General features: G+C 33.1%; 1 protein-coding gene across 1 annotated transcript in view; it reads left to right on the forward strand.

Annotated features, from left to right (window-relative positions):
- Positions 1 to 15,165, forward strand: part of LOC143079189 (uncharacterized) — a 47,753-nt gene extending 32,588 nt beyond the window's left edge. Inside the window, exons 4-6 of the mRNA XM_076254422.1 lie at positions 12,957 to 13,126; positions 13,500 to 13,809; positions 14,705 to 15,165. Of these exons, the coding sequence (XP_076110537.1) occupies positions 12,957 to 13,126; positions 13,500 to 13,809; positions 14,705 to 14,904 (680 nt within the window). The 3' untranslated portion in view covers positions 14,905 to 15,165. The remainder of the gene's footprint in view (positions 1 to 12,956; positions 13,127 to 13,499; positions 13,810 to 14,704) is intronic.
- Positions 15,166 to 24,557: the final 9,392 nt, after the last annotated feature.

The following is a 24,557-nucleotide window of genomic DNA, read 5'->3' on the forward strand; positions in this document are numbered from 1 at the left end:
ATGTTTCCATAGCATGTCAAAAGCTTTTTCTAGACGTATACATTGCTGTATCGTACTTTTATTTTTTCTATAACCGTTTTGATTCGGGTTAAATATATTATTTTTTTCCAGAAACCACGTTAATCTGTTGTTAACCATTTTTTCCATTATCTTATTAAAATTAGAAGTTAATGCAATTGGTCTATATGATAATGGATCACTGGGATCTTTACCATGTTTAAAACTAGGAATAATTGTTGAATGTTTCCATTCCTTTGGAAGCTCTTGTAACATCCAAATTTTATTAATAAATAGTAAAAATATGCTTAAGGTTTTATTAGATAAATGGCGAAACATACTATAAGTTGTTCTATCTTTTCCCGGAGAGCTATCATTAGTATCAGCTATTGCATCTTTAAATTCTTGTAATGTAAACTTTTCATTAAAGCAATCTGTATTAATTTTGTAATATTCAATAAAATCATTTATCTCTTCTTTTTCTGTTTTAGTCTTAAATTCTTTGAAGTCGTTATTGTAATTTGATGTACTACTGACTTTGCAGTAATTTTCTGTAAATACGTTTGCTTTTTCTTTCGTATCTGTAACAAATCTATTAAAATATTTCAATATAGGAATGTTTGTCCTAGTACTTATCTTCCCTAACATCTTTTTTACATTATGCCATAGATCTGAAATGTTATTATTACAATTAAGACTAGTACAGTAATTTGACCAATGGTTGTCCTGTGTATCTTTTAATACTTTTTTACAAAATCTTCCTTTATCTTTATAAATTTTAAAATCATTCCCATTTCCGGTATGTCTTGCTCTATTTCTAGCTTTGTTTCTAGCTTTTATAGCTGAAGTACATTCCTTTGTCCACCAAGGAACACAAGGTTTGTTTGTTTTATGAAATTTCTTAATAGGAATATGGGTACATGCTATATTAATCAATTCAGTGGTTAATGTATTGTTAGTTTGCTGTATATCGTCTGTAATTAAATTCTCTGTAAATTTAATGTTTCTGAACCTGTATCCATATTAGTTAAATTTTGGGACATATTAGTACTGTCCATGATTTCATCATGGAGACCATCAATAAATTTTTCTATCACAGTAATGTCTTCAGAATCAGACATATTTAAAGTAACAAGCTACCACTCCCTATTGGAGAAATAGTGAGACTAAATATATAAATAATAAAAAAAAAAAAATTATAGTAGAAAATTTAAGTTTTCTAAACCTTTAAGTTTACACAACCTGTATATAAATATTTAAATGTAATATCTAAATGAAATAGCTGAAATATCAATGCCTGTACATAAAGTAAGAAACTAAGTTTACAAATAAATAACGATCAGTGCTCAATAACTAAATGCATGTGTGTGACACCATTGGACTCACTACCAATGAATATCTTTCATCTTGTGTAATAACAAATAGTTACATAGACAACGGTACAAGCCGATCCCCAAGCTGATACACACAAATTTTGCTTTTCTTTTAAGTTCTTAAAATTTCTCAAATTGAGAAATTTTGTTAGATTTGCCGAATCCTATCTATAAAAGAGAAGACAGAATGCGATTGATTTTAATATCACCATGGCTTTTCCTTGTGTGGTTTGTGACCAACATGTTAGACCTTAGTTCACAATCATCAGACAATTGTTGAATAAACAAACCAATTATAGACTAATGATTTGATTAATCAAGTCATTATGATGAGTTAAATTTAATAGGTTCCAGTGGACTGTAAATATTTATTTAGATATTCTGTGTACATGGTGTATGAACAAAAAGAAAATGAAATCGCCATGAGTTAAAGTTAAAGTTATCATGGAAAATAACTTCATATTTTAAAATATGTTGAAGCTGCTCATACAACCAACGACACAATAACAATCATTTTCGTATCGATTTAAAATAGTTCTTTAACTGGTACTCCAATACTTCACTTACCTGTTGTCATCCATCATCGGACACTTGGTGTTGGTGTTGGTGATCGCAATACTGGTATACCAGTATTGTCCACAATACTGGTATAAAAATTTTGTACCAGTATTGTTACTTTTTATAAAAAAAAAACCAGCAAAACTGGTACATTACTGATATACCAGTATTGTAGTTGTATTGTTGACTAGACTATATTGAAGATCAAAGGGAGATCAAATGGAACTCAAAAAGATTATAGAGGATAATTGTGAAATCAATTAACAACCAGTTAAAAGTCATTACTATACTTGCACAAATAAACAAAGGATTATTGAAATTAACTCATATCATCATTATTATTTAAACAATTGCTAATAATTTTATCATATTTCTATATTTTATTTAATTTAATATATATATTCGGGATAAAATGTCAATATTAATGAATCCGGAGTCAACCCAATTTCGGTAGGTCCTGTACGAAATGTTCCATATGGAATGTACACGGATTACAGTAGGAATTAGGGGCGGATCCAGGATTTTGAAAAGGGGGGGGGGCGAAGTTTTTAAATATCGCCGAGCGGAGCGAGGCGATTTTTTTGGGGGCTAAAAAACATAAAATAACTTAGCATAAAATGCACTTTTTAAACGGTTCCTGACTTGGGGCATGCATATTTTATATGAAGAGACATGTATTGTCGAAATGCGCATCTGGTGCAAGAAAATTGGTACCGTTAATTTTATTACTACCACTGGGTCGATGCCTCTGCTGGTGGACTATTAGTTCCCGAGGGTATCACCAGCCCAGTAGCCAGTACTTCGGCATCTCCCTCATGCAAAGCTCTGATTCCTTTCACGGATTTGGCTATACTTTTTGGACCTTTTGGATTATAGCTCTTCATCTTTTATATAAGCTTTGGATTTCAAATATTTTGGCCACGAGCATCACTGAAGAGTCGGACATGTATTGTCGAAATGCGCATCTGGTGCAAGAAAATTGGTACCGTTAATTTTATTATAGTTGCTGTAAAGTGTAAGGGTTGGACATTTTTGATGCTGTATTCTCTCCATCAATTGTCTATCATAAGATTATAGTATGGGTTCAAAGCTATGTACTGATATATATATTTGATGTGTCAGTAAATAATTCTCGTTTGTTGTATGACAAGTTGGCATAACCTCACAGATTTCTTGTTGTAAGAAGATATACGCCGGGCTATTCCATGAAATTTACAATACGACCGACACGAGTTGAAAAAAACAAACAAGCATTTTTTTTATCCAAATGTTTTGTTGATATGTTTAACCCAACAATATTAAGGGAAGTGAGGGGTTCCAAATTAACCAAAGGCTACGAATGAGTCTGAAATGGTAACGAATTTATAAACGACAGTCGACAAATGGAGACATAAAGGCCACACCCAGCAGACAGGTTTCAGTCTGGTCTTGAAAAAAGTATTCAATATATCAGATCGGCCAAATAACATTGCAGTCAGACATGCAAACCCCCGGCCCCAAAAAGGACCCGTTTTTTATTCATCATGTTCAGTTAATGCTTTATAATTCTGTTGGAAATTTTCGTTTCTAATAGCAAAAAGTGGACAAGATTACTGTTTTCAATCCAGAAACAGCCATATTTTTTGTTTAAGGCAAAAATCATTCAGATTTTTTCTCTCAAATATCTCTGACTGCCTCCTCAAATAAATGGTTCGTACCTTAATCTATCTAGAGCTTATACTTACTGGGGATCATTATCAGCTATGTTATTTTAAAATAGACTAGGGCGTTTGGGGTTAAACATAATTTTGGTAAATAATATTGCTGGGGATTTTTTTTCTTCATTAGAGCGTAATAGAGTATAACTTTCTGTTTTGTGGAATTGTGAAATAGAAGTCAACACGTTCTTGCTCAATCTGTTTCGCTTTGAAGGTGTCATGATTGTCATGCTCAGCCTATGCAATGTGTAACTGTAGTTTGAATTTCAAAATTACTGAGTTACGTTTTTCGACAAACTGGTCAACTCAACCATAGCGAATCACATGCATTTGATGCGACTGTCATGCAAATGAGAGGTTAAGCGCTATAAAACCAGATTCAATCCACCGTTTTCTACATTTCTTGAAAATGCCTGTACCAAGTCAGGAATATGACAGATGTTGTCCATTCGTTTGATGTGTTCTGTCATTTGATTTTGCCATTTGATTAGGAATTTTCCATTTTGAATTTTCACTCGGAGTTCAGTATTTTCAGTTGTGATTTTACTTTTGACATAGTCAGAAAATATCAGCAAAAATTATCTTTATGAATAATGAATTGTCTTGTCTCATAAAAATTAAGTACACAGGAAATTGCGAAGTTCACAAAGTCTAGTCTGATTAATCATTAACTTTACCAAAAAAAAAAAAAAAAAAAAGTCCAAGCAAAAGGGGGGGAGGCGTACGCCCTCTACGCCCCCCTCTGAATCCGCCACTGGAAATATTGCTCTGAATTCCTACCAGAAAAGAGTGATATTGTAGTCGGACAGTAGTAGGAATCCACACGGAAAATAGCCGAAAAATTTAAATTACCAGGAAATTCCTACCAGGATTATGCAAATTAGTAGGAGTAATTTGGTAGGAAAATAAAATTCCTACTAGAAAACCTTGTAGGAATTTTTCAAAATTCCTGCAAGAAAAAAAAATTCTGGTAGGAATCTAAAAATATACAAAATGTAAGTGTATATTCACAAATACACAACTGGGTCAATGATTAAGTTTGAATCTCAACACCAAAGAACAAAGGAAATTCATAGAATGCATTCATTTTTAAGAAAATGGACTTTTGAAATGTATAAGGAAACTGCAATATATGCAAGCTAGAAATTGTATTATACATAAACATGAAGATTATCCAAAAATATGCCTAAATGAAATTAAGAGTAAATTAATGAGTGAAATTATACACTATTGTTGAATTAATTGATTACAAAATAATATGTTCTTACATTTCTACATTGTAGTTGTGTGACCCTAGCTTGCAGCATTGTGTTCCAATACAACTTTTCATTCTTTTCCCCTCCAACTTTTGAATTTGTGAACTGGAACTTGCTTGGATTTAACACTGCAAAATGTGTGTCATCAGCAAACAAGAATCCAGTTTAAGATAACTAATAAGATTCCAGGTAGAAAGATTTTCTGGTAGGAATCTATAAATTCATTCTGGTAGGAATCTTGTACATGTAGTAGGAAAATATATAATCAAAAACAGAAAAAAATGCAGACAGACTTTTTAAATTCCACCTAGGTAGTAGGATTTTGGTAGTAGGAAAATAAAAAGTTCCAGTTAGAATTTTGTTCATTTTCCATGTCCGCCTACTTTATATATGGAATCTTTGATTCTAGGTAGATTCCTACTTCATTCTTACTAGTGTCTGGGTGGATTCCTACTACTTATTTCGTAAGGGGTAGTTTGATATCCGAATTCAATAGATCAATATATGTGATGACGCAAATGTGTATTTTTATCCAGAGTATCAGTGCGGAATTTTCTAGTAGTTATTATTTCTTTCTAAAAAATACCACGTCCATTCATAGATAGTCATTTTCAATCGCGAATGCGATTTTTCGCTTTTCAGGCATATCTAAATTCAGACCACGACAGTAAGAGCAGGTATTCACAAAACTTCTAAAATAAAAAATTCTTCAAAGCCAAGTTTTCCCGTATTCATTGATTTAGGTAAAACAAGGAAATCCTTTAAAGGGGGTCTCATTGGGGGGGGGGGGGGGTTATAATCCCGGATCCCGCTTACTGTTTTGTCAGATTCCCGTATTCCGCTTACACTATGTACGTAAGCAATTCTCATTTTTTTTGTCATTTCCCGGGTCCCGCTAGACCTCATTTCCCGTTTTCCCCAACGCAATAATTTGACTTTCACGTGTCACGCTTACAAAAAATCAACAATCCCGCGTCATGCTTAGACCCCAATGAGACCCACTTTAAAATGGAGCTGTTTTATGAGACCAAAATAAGTCTCTCTATATATAAGAGGTCCAAATGAAGCTAATGTGTTACTCTAAAGAAACTGAAATACGAAACCGCTTCTTATAAGTTGCATGTCACAGGGTTTCATTTCACATTGAAAATGAACTTCAAACTTATGTACTTTGAGTACAGCGGACAATTTCACGAGTTGAGAATTTGAAGGCATCCACGCAGGAAACAAAATATAAAGAAATTATATAGATAAAATAAATGCTATCAGATTATAAAGCAAACTAAGTGCTTACATTTATATTGCGATTGATTTGTGCAATTTACATTAAACATCCGGTTTGCAGAAACTGGGATTTGCAATAGGATGAAAAAATGATTCAAATGATGTTCCAAATCAAGTAATAAATTAAATAGCCGAGCTTTCAAATGTATATATATATTCAAAAATTAGTTGTATCCCGGGGGTGTACAGACTATCCTTTCGGGTATAACTGTGCCGACAGCACCACAGTCAATTTTTTTAATCCAAAAGCAAACAAAAATTCAGCAAGAATCTTTTGGTGACCAATCATCAGTCGTAGGTTCACTTATTGCTTTTTTTTAAAGGATTATGTTATGAAATTGATAAAGGGTAATTTTCGAGCCACGTGTTTTGACATTTTTATTTCACGTGCAGCTGTGAAAAAAGTTCGTTAATCACCGTGAAATCAGTATAAGCAGATCAACGTGCAAGATATTAAAATTGTTCGTGACGGTTCATCGTGAAATGGCAATTTTATTTCGCGTTCTTCCGTACAGATACCCCTTTACGCCCCTCTGTTATCATGACTGATGACTTGACGATATCATAATGCAATTTGCCCCTACTTGTATCGTACACTTATATATATATTATATGTATATATATATATATAAGTACGTCTGAGCCAGACGAGTTGTATTATATATATATAGATATATATACATGACTTTTTATGTACTGCACCACACATGGTGTATCCTGTTTCATAGATAACTGCCTGGTAACTGCCACTGTGGATCAAAGAACCAATTAGAAGGAATATGAAAAACCTGATATTACAAGGTAATAATACGCAAAACTAGAGCTACTTTCGTTTATGCGATATAAAGTTAATAAACATGTTAAATTAAATTTCGGTTTGTCAAATAAATTATGACGTCTTGAAAGGCTCGAGATCTAGCCCAGATAAATTAGATATTTTTGCTTTGACGGCTGACATATAGATTTACTATCCACACTCGTACGAGTATATATTGTTTGATAAACTCCCAATTGACATTGTTTATATACATGTACGAGTGTTGATAACTAACAAAAAAGACAACGGACTAAACGACCGTATATAGTCTGTTCCAAATATATATTTCAACATAAAGGTGTATTTATTAAATGAATACAATCAATGCAATAAGTATGGGAAATCTTGAATGTTTTTTTGATTTAATGTATAATTTTTGATTTTATGAAAAAGTCAATTTAATTAAAATTTCTTATTTGATTGATTTTCTATTTGTCATTGAATTAGGAAATTAAGCGTGTGAGTGTTTTTTTGTTTTTTTGTGGGTTTTTTGTTTGTTTTATACTTTTTATACGGCCGCAAAAAAACATTTTGCGTCGTATAGTGGTATCATGTCGTCGTCGTCTGCGTCGTCGGAAGATGCATTTAGTTTCCGGACAATAACATCTATACATTTTTACCAGAGGATAATGTACCCTTCTGTTGATTCAATGCTAAACATATGGAAATTTTATAGAAAATCCACAGCCTTAATCCTTGTACTATCATATTTGGCAGTTTGATGACTGATAGATATAGGATTGTTGCATGCAATGCTAGCATTGATTTCCTAAAAACAAGTTTATTAATGTAGTTATTGCATGATTGGTTAAAACAAATAAAAATATGGACCAAATCAAGTACACCATTAAGGGTGCGCTCGACTTAGTGACTGCACGAGGTATTTTGAAATTTACAGGTTGGTTAGAGCTTTTTGTAAAAAATAAACACTAGCACATCATGATCATAGAAAAGCAAGTGAGTAATCTATGTTTCAAATTTTATAACAAAAATCTATGTATTGAAGGCTGTTGATTTTCTATAAAAATCTTGGTTTATTTACCACAAAGTACTCTTTTTCTATTAAATGCAATGAAACAGTAAATAATGCTTTGAATCAAGTTTCCCCCTAGTATATGTACAAAATGGCCTGTCTCAATTATTCATTATATCTGTAGTTTTGATACATTTGATGTTTTAAAAATTCGAACAAAAATTGCTACAGAACTGAAGGGTCATAAACTTTAATACCACTAAATGAAGGTTGGAATTGATTTTGGGGGTTATGGTCCCAATAGTTTAGGATTTTTAGGGGCCCAAAATAAGCATTTTGTAGTTTTCAAACAAATAATGTTTAAGTGTATGAATCTCTCTGAAATTATACCACAAGTTTCCATACCATGAAGGGATAGTCAGTTTTGACTTTGGGGGGTTATGGCTCAAAATGTTTTGGAATTAGGGTAAAAAAAGGCGAAATTAGTGTAAAAAAAGAAGAAAAACTAGTTTTCCGGACAATAACCGTTTAGATTTAGTGAATGAACCACTATAAATTTTAACAAAAGAAGGTTCAATACCACTAAAGGAAGGTTGGAATTGATTTTGTGGGTTATGGTCCCAAAAGTGTAGGAATTAGGGGCCCAAAAGGTGGCCCAAAAATGTATTTTCAAACAATAACTTATGTTTTAGTGCATGAATCTCTTTGAAAATATACCACAAGTTTCCATACCATTAGGGATGGTTAGTAATAACTTTTGGGGGTTATTGCTCAAAATGTTTTGGAATTAGGGGCTTATTGCAAAAAAGGGGGGTGGTTGTAGTTTTCATTTTTTTCCAAGTTTCTCAAATTGCAAATTTTTGAAAAGTTTGAAGAATAAATCTTCAATTGCACAATATTGTATTATAGATTTGTAAGATCTTGACATTTGTTTTGTGTCGGAAACTCATATTATGTCAAGAATTTGATCACAATCAAAATTCAGAGCTGTATCAAGCTTGAATGTTACATGTCCATACTTGCCCCAACTGTTCAGGGTTAGACATCTGCGGTCGTATAAATGCGCATCTGATTGTACTTATTTTCCCAGGCTAGTGAAAGGGGGAGGGGGTATTTGGACTCACGAAATCGACTTTAACAGTCATAATTCGAACAGAACGTTGACTTTGATAGTGCTTATCTGTTTTTAACCCCCCTGGCTACGAGTATGCTTTCCACATTTTGTTCTTTGTTTAGATGCAAGGCTTATGATATACGTGATATTAGATACGTATTATATGTATCTCAGTCTGGTCATATGTTTTTTTTTAAAGTGATACTAGTATATAGCACAATAAATCATAACATACATTCATTGATATAATCAGGGACTTTCTATACTAACGTTGCAATATAATTCAAACTGCAGTAGATCACCTTTAACATCAAATATTATATTCATGGTCTTTAATTGCTGGTATCTGTCTTTTAGTATTTGTAGACTAGTCTTGTGTTGAGAATCTGTACTAGCGTCTGATTGATTACTGGACAACTCCTGCATCATTCTGAATAAAAGTGCATGAAGTGAATGCCTTGGTCTTCTGTAGGAGTTCGGTTATGTTATACAGTTTGGATGGGCATGTAACACTTTCTCTTTATTTTTTTGTGCCATCCTTCTAGGCAATTCAAAAGGTTAAGCAGATAAGAAAGCTGTACAGAAAACTGTTAAAGATTGAAAAAAAGAAAAGACAAAAGAAACCTGTTAATGGGGGACGAATGCGTGTTTATGTAAGTAGCATGTATACATTTTATATTATACATTTATTGTAAATAAGGAATGGGTACATAAAAATATTTAAAAATTCACTAGGAGATGTATGGTGACATGCATACATATTCAAAACATGTCAAAACTGACACGTAAAAGCTATAGTTGCATTCCATAGTATACGCGTAACAGTCAGTAATCAAAGTACTGAAGTACTGAACATCGGATGACCGCAAGTTCTTGTGGATGGTCCGACAATCGCTTGTCTCAGAAAAAAAATCACAACTCTATACCTGAAAGTGGCGTTAATGTACAGATATAATACTTTTTCTGGGACAAGTGCGTGCGTGGATTATAAATTAATGACAGGAAATTCGTCCTCACCGTAATGACTATTATATTGTAGGGATACAAATCAGTATACTCTGGTTTATTATAGGATTGAACGCCTTTTTAAAGGAATGTTTTGGTGTATAAACTCGATCAATTCACTCACAAACAAATAATAGTCCAAAGAACTTTTATGATATGTTTATAGATCGGTTAAAAACCCAAAACGAATATAACGTAATGGAAATACAGGCGATAGCAATACACCGGAATGCCCTTGCGGTCATCCGATGTAAAAAGTTCTTAGATATATTTGACAACTCGTAACAAATAGTGTAATTTTGCCGTGAATACATCGTAATAATTTGGAAGTATCCGAAATAATCAGGAAATAGCTCTTACTACTCGTAACAACGGTCAAACAGGTGGTTAAAGTGATAATAGTTATCAAAAGTACCAGGATTATAAATCAGGAAATAGCTCTTACTACTCGAATCAACGGCCAAACAGGTGGTTAAAGTGACAAACCGTAAATTTGTGTTATCCGTGATGACTCTTAAAAAAATCTTTGTATTTTAATATGAAAAGAGGGTTCACTTACTTTCTTTTGGAATATTATGTTTCAGGGTAATTGCTGTCTTATTTCTATCAGGAGGAGTATTGATTTCAAGTTGGATTAAAGACTTTAAAAATACGACACATGTAATAAAAGAAGACCAAACTGATAACAGTGAAGATATGGTAATCATGAGACAAGAACTCCAACAATGTAAAACCAGCATGACACAGATGTCGCAAGATTTCATTAGCTTACAGGACAATTTCACACAAATACAAGAAAAGGTCGGAAACTTATCGAAGGTTTTGAATGTTTCTGTTGAAAATGCTAGAGATGATTTCCTCCATTTGAAAAGAGACATGAAGATCTTGAATGGAATGCAAGACATCCAAGAGCACAGATATATAACATATTCTGGTAAAAACAAGTTTTCCAATAAAATATTTTAGGTACTTTCTCCAAACTGATATTTAAATATTCTAAGAAATTTAAACAGCATCTCATGAAATTTATGCGTCATGGGCTGACTGCGTGTGAAGCACTTTTCTGGATGTACCTTCATTAGGAATGATCAAAGCTCAATTATAGTGTTATTAATCTGTGTTTACCCTAGTCGATTACAATCTAGGCAACCAAAAACGACATGATCGTTTCCTATAAACTTGTAAAACAAGAAGCAGGTAGACAGTGTGTCTGGCCCTCAATGGTCTCTTGGTCAAGTAATTGATTTAGAAAACTGGTTCAGTCAGTGATTAAAGGGACACTAACTGTCAAATTGATGTTCACCGAATTGACTCAAATTCTCATATTTGATTTATAACCATGTGTAAAACATTTATCCAGATTATAAAAAATGTCTAAAGTAAACAATGACACTGTTTGCTTCGTGTCGTGTGTATTTTAGTCTTGACCCCATCTAATTAACTATCGAGTTGACCTCCGAGGACCTCTGATGTAAACAAAAATAAAGGTAGGAATAGAAGCTGACTTCTAAGTTTTGTTTAATTTCATATTATAGATAAAAATATATGCTAATCACCTGTATAAGAATGATTTCTTGTGGATCGACTCAGTCAATCAAATGATTTACCTTTGTTTACATTCTTTTCATTTAAATAACCGAACACGCACAATGCATGCGTTATCCATCTCTAGTTAAGGTAATTTTGAAGTTCACATGGATACGGATTCATTGAGGTCGATTTATTCACTTGCAAGTGAATAATTCATCATCAAGATTTTAAGCTTAATTTGACAAAATTGAACGATACTGGCTGCTGAAAGCGAATTATTATTTCACTATTCCACTTTTAATAATGAATGAAATAAATAGCATACTTTAGATTTTTATATATCTCCTATCTATTGCCCCTTTATTTCGGTGTTCATTTTTATAAATTTCCTGTTTACAAAACTTTTTCTTATTCCAGGCATAGATTACCTAAGCCGAATTTGGCATAACTTTTTGGAATTTTGGATCCTCAATGCTCTGCAACTTTGTACTTGTTTGGCCTTATGAATATTTCGATTTGAGCGTCACTGATGAGTCTTATGTAGACGAAACGCGCGTCTGGCGTACTAAATTATAATCCTGGTACTTTTGATAACTATTTAAACAGTAGTTTACATTATAAGTTGTACACAATCTACACTGGTAATACTGGTCATTTGGTGCAGTTAAAATTAATGTGAGAGGCAAATTATGGGTGTTGCTTTGAGGGAATTAAATTAACTCTGTAAGAAGCAAGACCATTCACGAAATAGAGTAAGAGTTACCCGTTATGCGAAGCGATCTAAAAATTAAAAATGTCCAATGTTTTGTATATTGCCAATCAGTTTCATTTTTTTCAACAAACTATTGGCATTCCCATTAGATATAAAGAACCAATTGTGCCCTCTTCTTGCCGGCTTGTTCATTCATTCTCACGAGGCTGACTTCATAGAGGAACTTCTTAGTAAGAAAGAAAAGAATTAAGCAATATCCTTAAACTTTACTTTCTGTTATATAGATGATGTTCTCTCACAAAATAATTCAAAATTGATGATTATTTTGAACGCATCTATCTCATCGAATAAGAGATAAGGGATACAATAGATACAGTTAAGTCTGCCTCATATTTTGACTTACATTTAGAAATTGAAAATGAGGGTTGGTTGAAAACAAAACTTTACGACAACAGAGATGAGTTCAGCGTCCCGATTGTGAACTTTCCATTATGTAGCATCTTTCTGTTTTCTTTTTCCATAGAACACGTACAATATTGCACTCAATTTTGCTTATCTTTCTGTTTTTTTTTTTTTTACATAACAACATTTTAAAGCCAACTGTAGATGTACATATTGTAAATGATCTTTTGTATTATAGAAACAGTCTTTCTTCTACTGGTGGGGTTGATCCTATGGACATTGATACTTTTTCTGATTGCATATAAGTTTTTTCCATGGAGAAATGGTTTTTATGGTAGTCAGGGAAGCAAGCATGATGATCCTAATGATACAAACGAAAGTCTGTGTGCACAGGTTCCAGTTCAACATGTAAGTGAATCGAGGTAAAAATTGTAGTTAAAATGATTATGTCAAATCCGACATTTAAGTTTACTTTGTGGCAACAGTAATTACGGTGATCAAATTTATGTATAAAATGTGAGTTTATGCACAAAAATTGTCATAGTGATCAGATAATGTACGCACAATGGAAGTAAAGAGTAGATAAAGGGTAGGCATGGTGATAATTTTATCGTATATTTGTACGTTTGTACTTTGACAATATCCAGGTTAAATCATAAATAATTTTTTTCAACCAATTTTTCATAATTTTGTATTGTTTTTTAGTTAAGCAATTCTCTATTATTTGTTAAAAGGTTGATTTTGATTTTATTTTACTATTAAAATACAATCTTTATTCCAGATGATTAAACAAAAAAGATGGACTATACTAGATCAAATTGACATCCCAAGTGAGTTGGAAGAATCTGTTTGTATTCTTAGTTTCCATGAAGCAACTCAGGATTTACATCATAGAATAATCACATCAGTATTTCAGGAGGAAGAAGTTGAAATAAAGCCATTCCTACTGGAAAAAACTGATCCAGATGTATTGGATATACCAAGATGTCAATTCGTCTTTGTATTTGTTGATTTTAATGAGACCAATGTTATTCTTGAGAACCCAGGTGATAAGAGATTAGTTACTGTCGAGGCTTGTATGAAAATGAGAGGTAAGAGAAAAGTAATTTAAAAAAAACACCAATAAATATAGCAGACAATTATTTTGATACGTTGGTTGCAGAATTATATGAAAAGTAAATTATCAAAAATACCGTACTCCTAGAAAATTACAAACGGCCGGACATTCCTTTATCACATAGCAAAATTAAAAGCTCAAACAAATTATACGACTGAATACCAATTGTCGTATTCCTGAACTGGTACAATTCATGAATCATGATTAGCCGTATTTGGCACAACTTTTTGGACTGTTCGGTGCTCAATGCTCTTCAACTTTGTACTTGTTTGGCTTTTTAAGTGTTTTTATCTGAGTGTCACTGATGAGTCTTATGTAGACGAAACGCGCGTCTGGCGTATTAAATTGTAATCCTGGTACCTTTGATAACTATTTAGTTAGATTAACCTCTCGCTTTTATATGCCAGTCGCATTCCATTATATTCCTTCAGTATTTATGTGAGCAAAACAAACAGACATAATGATAATGATATGTATTTGAACTTTTAAAGACAATGTCAATTTATTTTACTTGGCTGGAAGAATTTTAATAATCAATTTTCATCAGCCTTCCTTCAGTTAAAATGTCCTATTAAGGCACAGAAATAAAAACGACTTTGAGCGCAAAACAAACTATTTAAAAGGCTTTAACGTTTTGAGAAATGTTTTTCTTGAAAGATTTGAACTATAATTGATAAATTTTCTAGTAACAATAGATAGTGCATGGTGAAAAAAAACTTTGACACATTCCCCATTTACTTTCCACATTTTATTATATACAATGTTGCTTAACAATACACTCTATGTTTTGCTGTTCAGCTAAGAGCAAGCTCATCACTTCTTAATTGTGACTTGATACTCAAAAATTATTTTTCTTTTTTTGTCCACAGCTGATGTGTTTGTTATATATACAAGAGACAGAGATTCTAGTCATTTAGGAGATGGCACCCTGTACAATAAAGACTTGTCAGCCTTTACAGGACATTTTCTATTGAAAGAACTCACGGCTGAAAAAAGAGGACTTAGTGTAAATGATACATTTACACAATACCAGAGAAGTCACATCAGGAAAATTGTACTAGAGAAATGACAATATATTCTCTCTTTTATAGTAAAAACCTCTTGAAAACCAATTGACCAAAATGACTACTAAAAGTACTGTCATGAGGTTCATCTTTCCTTACGCGACATCCAACAAATCTGTGCTGGGGGTCGTTTGGCCAGAAATAGATCCGGAAATGTTTAATTTTCTCCTCTTTTTTACGTGGTATGAAATGGTTTTTGTTTCTTTCATTTACATTGGGAAATAAAGAAACGATCAGTGTGTATTGTTCGTTTGAAAAACTTTTTATTAATGTGTATTTTGCATTATAAGCAGTCAACCTGATTACAAACTATCATTATTTGAATTCCGTGTGGAAAGAGGTCGGGCCAATTTCGAGTATATATCTGCGATCTAAAATCATTTCAGTCGTTGATATTACAATTAAAAGTCGACTGAACATGAATTTTATTGCATATTATACAATTTTAAGCATTTCTGTACGTGAAGCCGTATGACGTTATAGTTATTTCGGTCTCAGTTATATAAGTTGTTAAGTATGAAATTATCGTTCCTGAATCTGGGTCTCACTAATTAGAGACAAGAAGCGTCAAAAAGTGATAAGAAGCGACAATAAAATTAATTTAGCGATAAGAAGCGTCAAGAAGACTATTTAGCGACGATACATAAATAAGAAAATATCATTGCAACAACTTATTCCCAATAGATATTAAAAAAATGCATTATTTTTATTAAAGGGGCGGTTAAAAACATTTTTTTTATATATTTCATTGATAGATAAAAAAAAAAAATTTTGTCGAGCCTGCAACTTTTGTTGCAGAAAGCTCACCATAGGGATAGTGATCCGGCGGCGTTAGCTAACTTCTTAATAGCTTTATATTTTAGAAGGTGGAAGATGCTCATACTTTGTATATAGATGCCTCATGTTACGAAGTTTCCGTCAGTCATGTCCAATGTTCTTGACCTCATTTTCATGGTTCAGTGACCACTTGAAAAAAAGTTCAGATTTTTTGTGATGTTGAATTCTCTCTTATTATAAGTCATAGGATAACTATATTTGATATGTGCGTACCTTGCAAGGTCCTCATGTCTGTCAGACAGTTTTCACTTGACCTCGACCTCATTTCATGGATCAGTGAACAAGGTTAAGTTTTGGTGGTCAAGTCCATATCTCAGATATTTTAAGCAATAGCAGCTAGTATATTCAGTGTATGGAAGGACTGTAAGATGTACATGTCCAACTGGCAGGTGTCATCTGACCTTGACCTCATTTTCATGGTTCAGTAGTTATAGTTAAATTTTTGTGTTTTGGTCTGTTTTTCTCATATTATATGCAATAGGTCTACTATATTTGTTGTATGGAATGATTGTAAGGTGTACATGTCTAGCGGGCAGATGTCATGTGACCTTGACCTCATTTTCATGGTTCAGTGGTCAAAGTTAAGTTTTTGAGTTTTGGTCTTTTTATCGAATACTATATGCCATGGGTCAACTAGATTTGGTGTATGGAAATATTTTATGATCTTTATGTCAGTCGCGCAGGTTTTATTTGACCTTGACCTCATTTTCACGGTTCATTGCACAGTGTTAAATTTTTGTGTTTTGGTCTATTTTCTTAAACTATAAGTAATAGGTCAACTATATATTTTGTATAGAAGCATTGTTAGCTGTACATGTCTGTCTGGCATGGTTCATCTGACCTTGACATCATTTTCAAGATTTATTGGTCTTTGTGTTAATGTTAAGTTTATGTGACAGTTGTAATAATGCTTTATACTTAGGACTATCAACATAATATCAATGATTAGTATAGAAGGCGAGACATTTCACCGTGTGCACTCTTGTTTATAAACAAGAAAGGGATTGTTTAGTTTTTATTAGATATAAAGAATATGTTTTATGAAAACGCTAAAAATTGGAAATCAAAACAAAGATTTTCCAATTTCCTTTCAAAGATTTTTTTAATCAAAACCATGCAATATCATTTCCTTTCTATTAAACAGTGAAATTCGTCGTTCTTCATAGGGACATATTTAATAGGTGTGGCTTCACACTATCACACCAAATGAGAATAGCCTCGTGAGAGAATAGCGATTCGCTTGTCCCTTGTTTGTTATTGTCGCTTCGTCACTAAACTATTCTTCTGGTCGCTATTTGTCGCTAAAATTCTTCTGGTCTCTTATTAGTCAGACCGGTCAGTTCCGTCCTTAACCTCCGTTTCTTCACTGCAAAACAACCATACAATTAACGATGCCTAGTCCTTGTTGTTGTGTACCTGAGTGTCATTTAAGAGGAGGACATGCATTTCCAAATGACTTAATAAGAAGGAAAAGTTGGATCAACGCCATGGCTCATACGTAAATTATCACAATGAAATCGTAGAGTCCATCTCAATCAGCTGTTGTTTGCAAGGCACATTTTACCGAAAACGACTACGTTCAGGAAACTATTCATGGTAAAACTTCATTTTCTTTAAGAAATATATAATGTTATTTATATAATCGCCATGCAACTAAACCAAAGTCTGTTTGCAACCGCAATTAATTTATCGTTTTAGAATAAAAAAAGGGGGGTTAATTCAAGACGTCATATTTTTTGGGATTACGGTTCAATGCCATCTGTTTGCGATTTTTTGGTGAATGCTACAATAAGGTTTTCCTACAAGAGGTATATCATACTGATAATTATTTTAGCAGTAATTATGTTAATTTAGGATGTAATGACAGGAATTCATGAGCTATATGCCCAAGGCTTTCTTGAAAAATATCAATGACAATGTAAACAGGAACAAAACATTGACATGAATGATGCTGTCTTCTATGTTATAGTTATGTAGGGGTATTGGGTCCATTCACTCTAATAACATGTTCGCCCTAGGTCCGTTTGCCCGTAGAGTCCGTCCGCCCTACTAAAATAATATTCAGGTTATTGATGTTGGATAAACTTATTTAGATATGGTACCTTATATATTTTTGAAATTTAGGAAAACGTATGGGATTATTTAAAAGTTTATGGCTTTTTTAGGATTGTTAATTGTTCATTCACATAATAGTTCTCATTGATTGTTGTGATACTTGTCTTTTGATGAATCAATAATAAAAACAAACATTTTGTTATGATATATTAACATTATGCAACTGGACAACAATTAAAAAACAAGTAGGGCGAACGGACCCTGGACGAACAGGTATCAGGGCGAACAGGTACTAGGGCGAACGTGAATCAGGGCGAATGGACCGGATTCTTATATAGGTATGTGTGTTGCACAAGACTTTCACAAGTTTCAAAAAAGCTAATGTTATAAAACTTTTTTCAGGGCACAAACCCACTTTAAAGAGACTTATCTACTGCCATTTCCATCCTATTTTCATGCACCATTTGCAAGCAAAAGACTAAATGATTTGCAAAATTAAAAATCTGGACGGTGTCCCGTTACACCAAAAGAACTAAACTGGATGAATATTGTAGGAGAAATCTAGAGGAAAGTTTTGATTTGTGAAATTGGTTTTCCTGAAAAGTCATTCATCCTGCAGAAAGGATTTATAACTGTCCAACACCAACTGTCAAGCTAATGTTGAGCTTCACAGATGGAATTACTCAAACACCATCAATGCCTATGTTTTCAGCACAGATTTCGCAAATCATGACACAGCTGTGCATATTTTGTACCTGTTAAGAGTCGTATACTAAATTTTATTTTTATATATATAAATATATATTGTGTCATTTTAGAACTTGTATTTTGCCAAAGGATGCATAAATGAAAGTGGTGCAATTCATTTTGCTTTGATATATAGATTTGAATTACAATTGTTCATGTTATTGTAAGGCATATAAAAATAAGGAGATGTGGTACAATATATATACATGATAGTAAGTGAGTTTATCAAACTAAAGTGAATAAGAAATCATGGGTATAAGCAGTTACAGGTACTACTGTACAATCTCAAACAATGAGAAAAACTCATACCGTAAAGAGAATTTCATATTTACAAGTAAGTTTTGTTTTTGCGTTTAATAATTTTCTTCTATTGTCTTAATTGCAAATATGGGAAGTGGTTAAAATGCTTATAAGACAGCTATTATGGCCACCAGATGTCATTGTTTCCTTAATTACAATATCCTTTTCCATTCATACCGGTAGATTACTTTATCATGTTTATACTGAAAAATAGTTTTGCTTGGAGTTAATAAGAATAAGAAAAAGTATGATCATCAAAAGAGTTGACATGTTACTATGTACATTTACCATTATCTTACTTAATGTTCTTGCAATACACACAGTACGGAGACTAGTCAATCTTTGTGAACTATTTTTCATAGGATGGGAGTCATTGAATATGCATATATAATCAATAATCAAAAATAGTCTATTTATATTAAAAAGGAAAAGTTCTTATATGTCTTAAAAATGCTTTTCATGGCGAGGTACAGAAAATATACTGTAAACAGTAGACTATAGATATAGGTGAACTAGGTACAAGAGAACTCTAAATCTTAAATACTACCTCTGTTCTATGGAAGATAATGATATAACTGGACCAGAAATACACACAACCTGTAATTAACTGCCTTTACAGCGCTTTCGCGCGTTGATTTGTATAAATAACAAAGCTTGGGGGTCTGGGTATATTTACACAGAACGATATTGGTGCTATAGTTTTGTTACAGATATACAAATTATCAACATATACAAGTTAAGGATTCTGCCAAATAAATACCACACATGGCTAATATTTCCGAAATAGTAAAGGGCTATACTCATATAACAATCGGATGACTATACGGTAGAATTGTGTGTCTTTTCACATATACGTTATACCGGGGTTATTGATCGTAATTATTACTTTAACTGGGATGTGCCCTTTAAAAGATCGATAATAGTGCTTTCTTTGTTTTATTGTTGATGTTGTGATGAAAAAAAAAGAAAAAGAGCTTAGCTTGCATATACTCAAGAGCCTGACTGATAGCTCTTAGAGTAATGAGACATTGCAGAGTTTACATTAATTAAACACTTGTTTTAAGAACAATTTGCAAAAAAAAAACATTATGATATATCATTAGTATTCAGTATTTTACGAACATTTGTTTGCTTTAATCATATTTCAGATAATTGTCGTCAACATAGTGGATATAATCTTTGCAGAGGTTACATTTTAGTGTTATGTCAGGTTTAACTGACCATGTCTTGGCACAAGTTTCTCATTTTTGTTTCATTAGCTTTGAAAATCTTGAGCTTATGATTAGACCATTTCTCTTGCTTCAAGTCCCTCTTTATTGTTTTAGTAGCATACAAATTATTAAGCTTATATTTGACCAATTCTTGCTTCAAGTCCATTTTTCTTGATTCATTAGCCAATGGAATTTAAGTTTATGTTTGACCATTTCTTGCCACAAGTCCCTCATTTTTGTTTCATAAGATGAAGAGAATTAAAGCTTATGTTTGACTATTTCTTGCCTCAAGTCCATCTTTTGTTGTTTCATTAGCTGATGAAATTTCAGCCTATGATTAAATAAGTTGTACGAAAACCACTTATCATACGATGTTGATATGCAGTTGCATTTGTTTAGTGTGCATTTCATACTCATGAAAAATGTCCAGAATCAATATTTGTGCATGGTACTTGAAAGTATGGAAAAATAGTACCGTTGATCAAACGTACTAATATCGGATTAAAGCGATACAACTTTACAAATAAATTATTAACCTGCTCCATTATTGTTATTATTTTAGGCCCATTGACCTTGTTTGCATAGTTAAGAAGTTAAATGTACAGTTTATAACAGCTAACCAGACACCAAACTTATTTTTATATGCTTCAAAGACCGGAAATGTTCAACAAAACACATCCCACTGAACTGAAACTTGCTTTTACCATAGTGCCTGAGTTATGTGCTAATTAATTATGTGGTTAAATAATTGCCCTTTTTTCAATGGCATTTACGCGTAAAATTGCCCTTTTTCTGACTAGCACCCTGTCCTTTTCAAATTCTGGCTAGAACACTGCCACAGAAACTAACTATTTGATAGCAACTGCCATATTCCTTATTTAGTACAGGACATTTAAAAAAAAAATGGTGGATTGAACCTGGTTAAATGGCATGCCAAACCTCCCGCTTTATGACATTGTCAAAAATATCGCTAAAACACTATCCGAGAGAAACACAACAGAAGTAAAAGCAAGAACATTCACAATAGAGAAACGCACAAACAAATAATGCAACAGACGGCATAAAATACACATCGCAGAACAACAACAAACACAGGGGAAAAAAAAAAACAGCGACACTCAAACATAACCAACAGGCAATCTCGAATCCCATAAAATCACCTCACAACATCCGTCAAAAATATTATTATGACAATGATGGCAAGGAAAGGCAACCCAATAATTAATTGAACCACAAACGATAAGACGGACGATACTTTGTCAAATGGCAAAATTAAAAGCTCACACACATATAATGAATGGGAAACAAAAGAGGGGCGAAAGATAGCAGAGGGACAGTCAAACTCATAAATCGAAAATAAACTGAAAACGCCATAGCTACAAATAAACAGACAAATAATAGTACACATAACACAACATACAAAACTAAAGAAAAGGCAACACGAACCCCACCAAAAACTGGGGGTGATCTCAGGTGCTCCGAAAGGGTAAACAGATCCTGCTCCACATGTGGCACCCGTCGTGTTGCTCATGTTATAAAAAATCCGGTAAATATTCTACTTCATAAAATTGAGAAAGGAAATGGTGAATATGTCAAAGCGACAACCACCCGACCATAGAGCAAACAACAGCCGAAGGCAACCAATGGGTCTTCAATGTAGCGAGAATTCCCGCACCCGTAGGTGTCCTTCAGCTGGCCCCTAAAATATGCATAATAGTACAGTGATAATGGACGTCATACTAAACTCCGAATTATACACAAGAAACTAAAATTTAAAATCATACAAGACTAACAAAGGCCAGAGGCTCCTGACTTGGGACAGGCGCAAAATTGCGGCGGGGTTAAACATGTTTATGAGATCTCAACCCTCAGTATGTCACATTCATGAAAGGGAAGGGGACTGTATTTACGACGTAAGGAACATATCCGATATCATCTGTGAAACGGTTATTCCATCTTGATGGCGTCCGTAAAATGTACGAAGGGATGATGTCAACGTCACCATTTGGAATCTTGTTTGAATAGCTTCCTTGTCAGCAGCAACCCTCTATTAAGAAAACCATGATAGGAAATACAAGCACGGGAATATCGTATCAATAAAAAGATATGTACCCCGTATGCAGGTGCTGCTTGAATGTTGCTACTTAGTAATGGAAAGTTCACAATTGGAAAGCTGAAATCATCTCTTTTGTTGTAAAGTTTTTTTTCAACATACCCTCATTGTCACTTTCTAGATGTTAGTAAAGATATGAGGCCGTTAAATTCTGTTACATTTATAACATGCACTGGTATAGGCATTTCCTTGTGTTGAAAAGATGGATAAAACGTGGTTTGATAGATGGTTAAACATCTCACTTGTATGAAAGTCACATATAGTTCTGTTATACTGACAACAGTATGTGAGCAAACCAAACAGACATAATGGCATTTATTCAGATATGTAAAGGCAACATCATTTGTTTAACATTGATAGATGCATTTCAACAATAAAAAATTGCCACCTTTCGTTCAAGTGAAAAGTGTGATTAGCCATATAAATAAAAGCGACTTTGAGCCGAACACACACTGGAAGCTCTAAAGATTTGAGTAATGCGTTTCTTAAAAGAATGAATTATTATAAATGTTCTATCAAATTTAGTTAAGATAACATGTCTTCATAACTCCAGGGATTCACAATGGGATAGTCAGAAAAGTTGAAAAGTTAAAGATTACCTATTAAAAAGGATAACTTGAAAGAAGTACCTTAGAGCCGATAAGATAAATTTAAAAAAAAAATCAAATCAGTTTCTAAATTGCAACCTAGAAACTTGCAGTTCATAGGAATTGGTGTCTGCATCCCTTTGGTGTATTGTTGGTGTCAGTTTTTGACACGCCAAATATTTTATCACTGCTAACGTAGTTTTCTGCTGGATCATGAAAAACTCATACGATGGGATGGACCTATGTTTAAAGAGCAGATCCGATTTTTTTTTTATCGTGCGTCAATTTGGTGTCGATTTTGGAATAGTGTGGAGATGGCATAAAGACACGTTCTTGGTTTGGAGATTTCTGTTAACTAAGGTGTAGTATCAGTCCAGTACACTTCACAGTTTCACGGTTCAATCAGTTTAATTAAGGTCTGGAGCTGGCATGTCAGTAACTGCTAGTAGTTCTTTGTTATTTTTTTAACATTGTTATTTTTTTAGTTTCTTTTGTTATCTATTCTGACATCGGACTCGGACTTCTTTTGAACTGAGTTTAACTAAGCGTTTTGCTGTGTGTTTGTCTTTTCGACAATGGCAAGAGGTTTAGGGGAAGGTTGCGATTAAAAAAACATGTTTAACCCTGCCGCAGTTTTGCGTCTGTCCCAGGTCAGGAGCCTTTGGCCTTTGTTAGTCTTGTATGATTTTTAATTTTAGTTTATTTTATATATTTCGTATTTTGGAATATGTCCTTAATCACTTAATTGATACATATTTTGGTTAATAATAAAATTAACGGTACTAATTTTCTTGCACCAGATGCGCATTTCGACAATACATGTCTCTTCAGTGATGCTCGTGGCCTAAATATTTGAAATCCAAAGCTTATATAAGAGATGAAGAGCTATAATCCAAAAGGTCCAAAAAGTATAGCCAAATTCGCGAAAGAAATCAGAGCTATGCATGAGGGAGATACCTGAAGCACGTCTCCGGATGCAGGATTTCCTCGCTGTATAAAGCCTTTTAGACTATTGGTGACCATTTGCTGTTGTTTTCCGCGCTTTGGTCGGGTTGTTGTGTCTGACACATTTTGCGTTTCCATTCTCAATTTTATTAAATGCTTGTTGATAACAAAATTTTGGCATGGAGAATCTAGATATTTGCTAACTTAGAATAAAGACAAATTTTCACAAAACATTAGGTTAAGATAAATACAGTTAGATTTTTAATGCGTGAACATCAATTCCCCAGAAAGATAAAAGATTGATATTTGAATTTAGCCTGTATTCACATATCTTCCCTTTGGTGAGTTCTTCAAGGAAAAAAATAATTAAATTGGCAAAATTAATAACGAAATTAAAAGTCGAGGTGCTTCCTTTACGATTAGGTGTGCTTTAGTTTTCTGTATGTGCTAAAAAACTATAGAACATGAAATAGACATTCCTTGATATAACAATATTCACATATTATTTCTGTAAATAATTGCGCGCTGACATCATACAAAAGAGTGAAATGTAATTTAATCTTTCATAATAACTATTCATCATGTATACAGTATTATTATGTAAGAAAAAAGATTATAAATTATCTTATTGCTATCCTTTTTGATAAATACTTTTTATCTCTATATGTCATGTAAGCCCAACTACTGCTCCGAATAGGTAATGAATATTTTCAATGGTTTTGAATTTTTTAATGTTTATACTATACAATTGTGGTGTGCTGTATGTTGTTTGATAGTTCTGAACTGTGGAAGGACGACAGACAACATTGAGAGATTTGAATTTAGTAAATGAGTGGCCCAAGAAATTTGATTCAGGTATTTGT

The sequence above is a fragment of the Mytilus galloprovincialis genome, chromosome 6 (genome assembly GCF_965363235.1).
Source record: "Mytilus galloprovincialis chromosome 6, xbMytGall1.hap1.1, whole genome shotgun sequence".
Classification (NCBI taxonomy): Eukaryota; Metazoa; Mollusca; class Bivalvia; order Mytilida; family Mytilidae; genus Mytilus; species Mytilus galloprovincialis.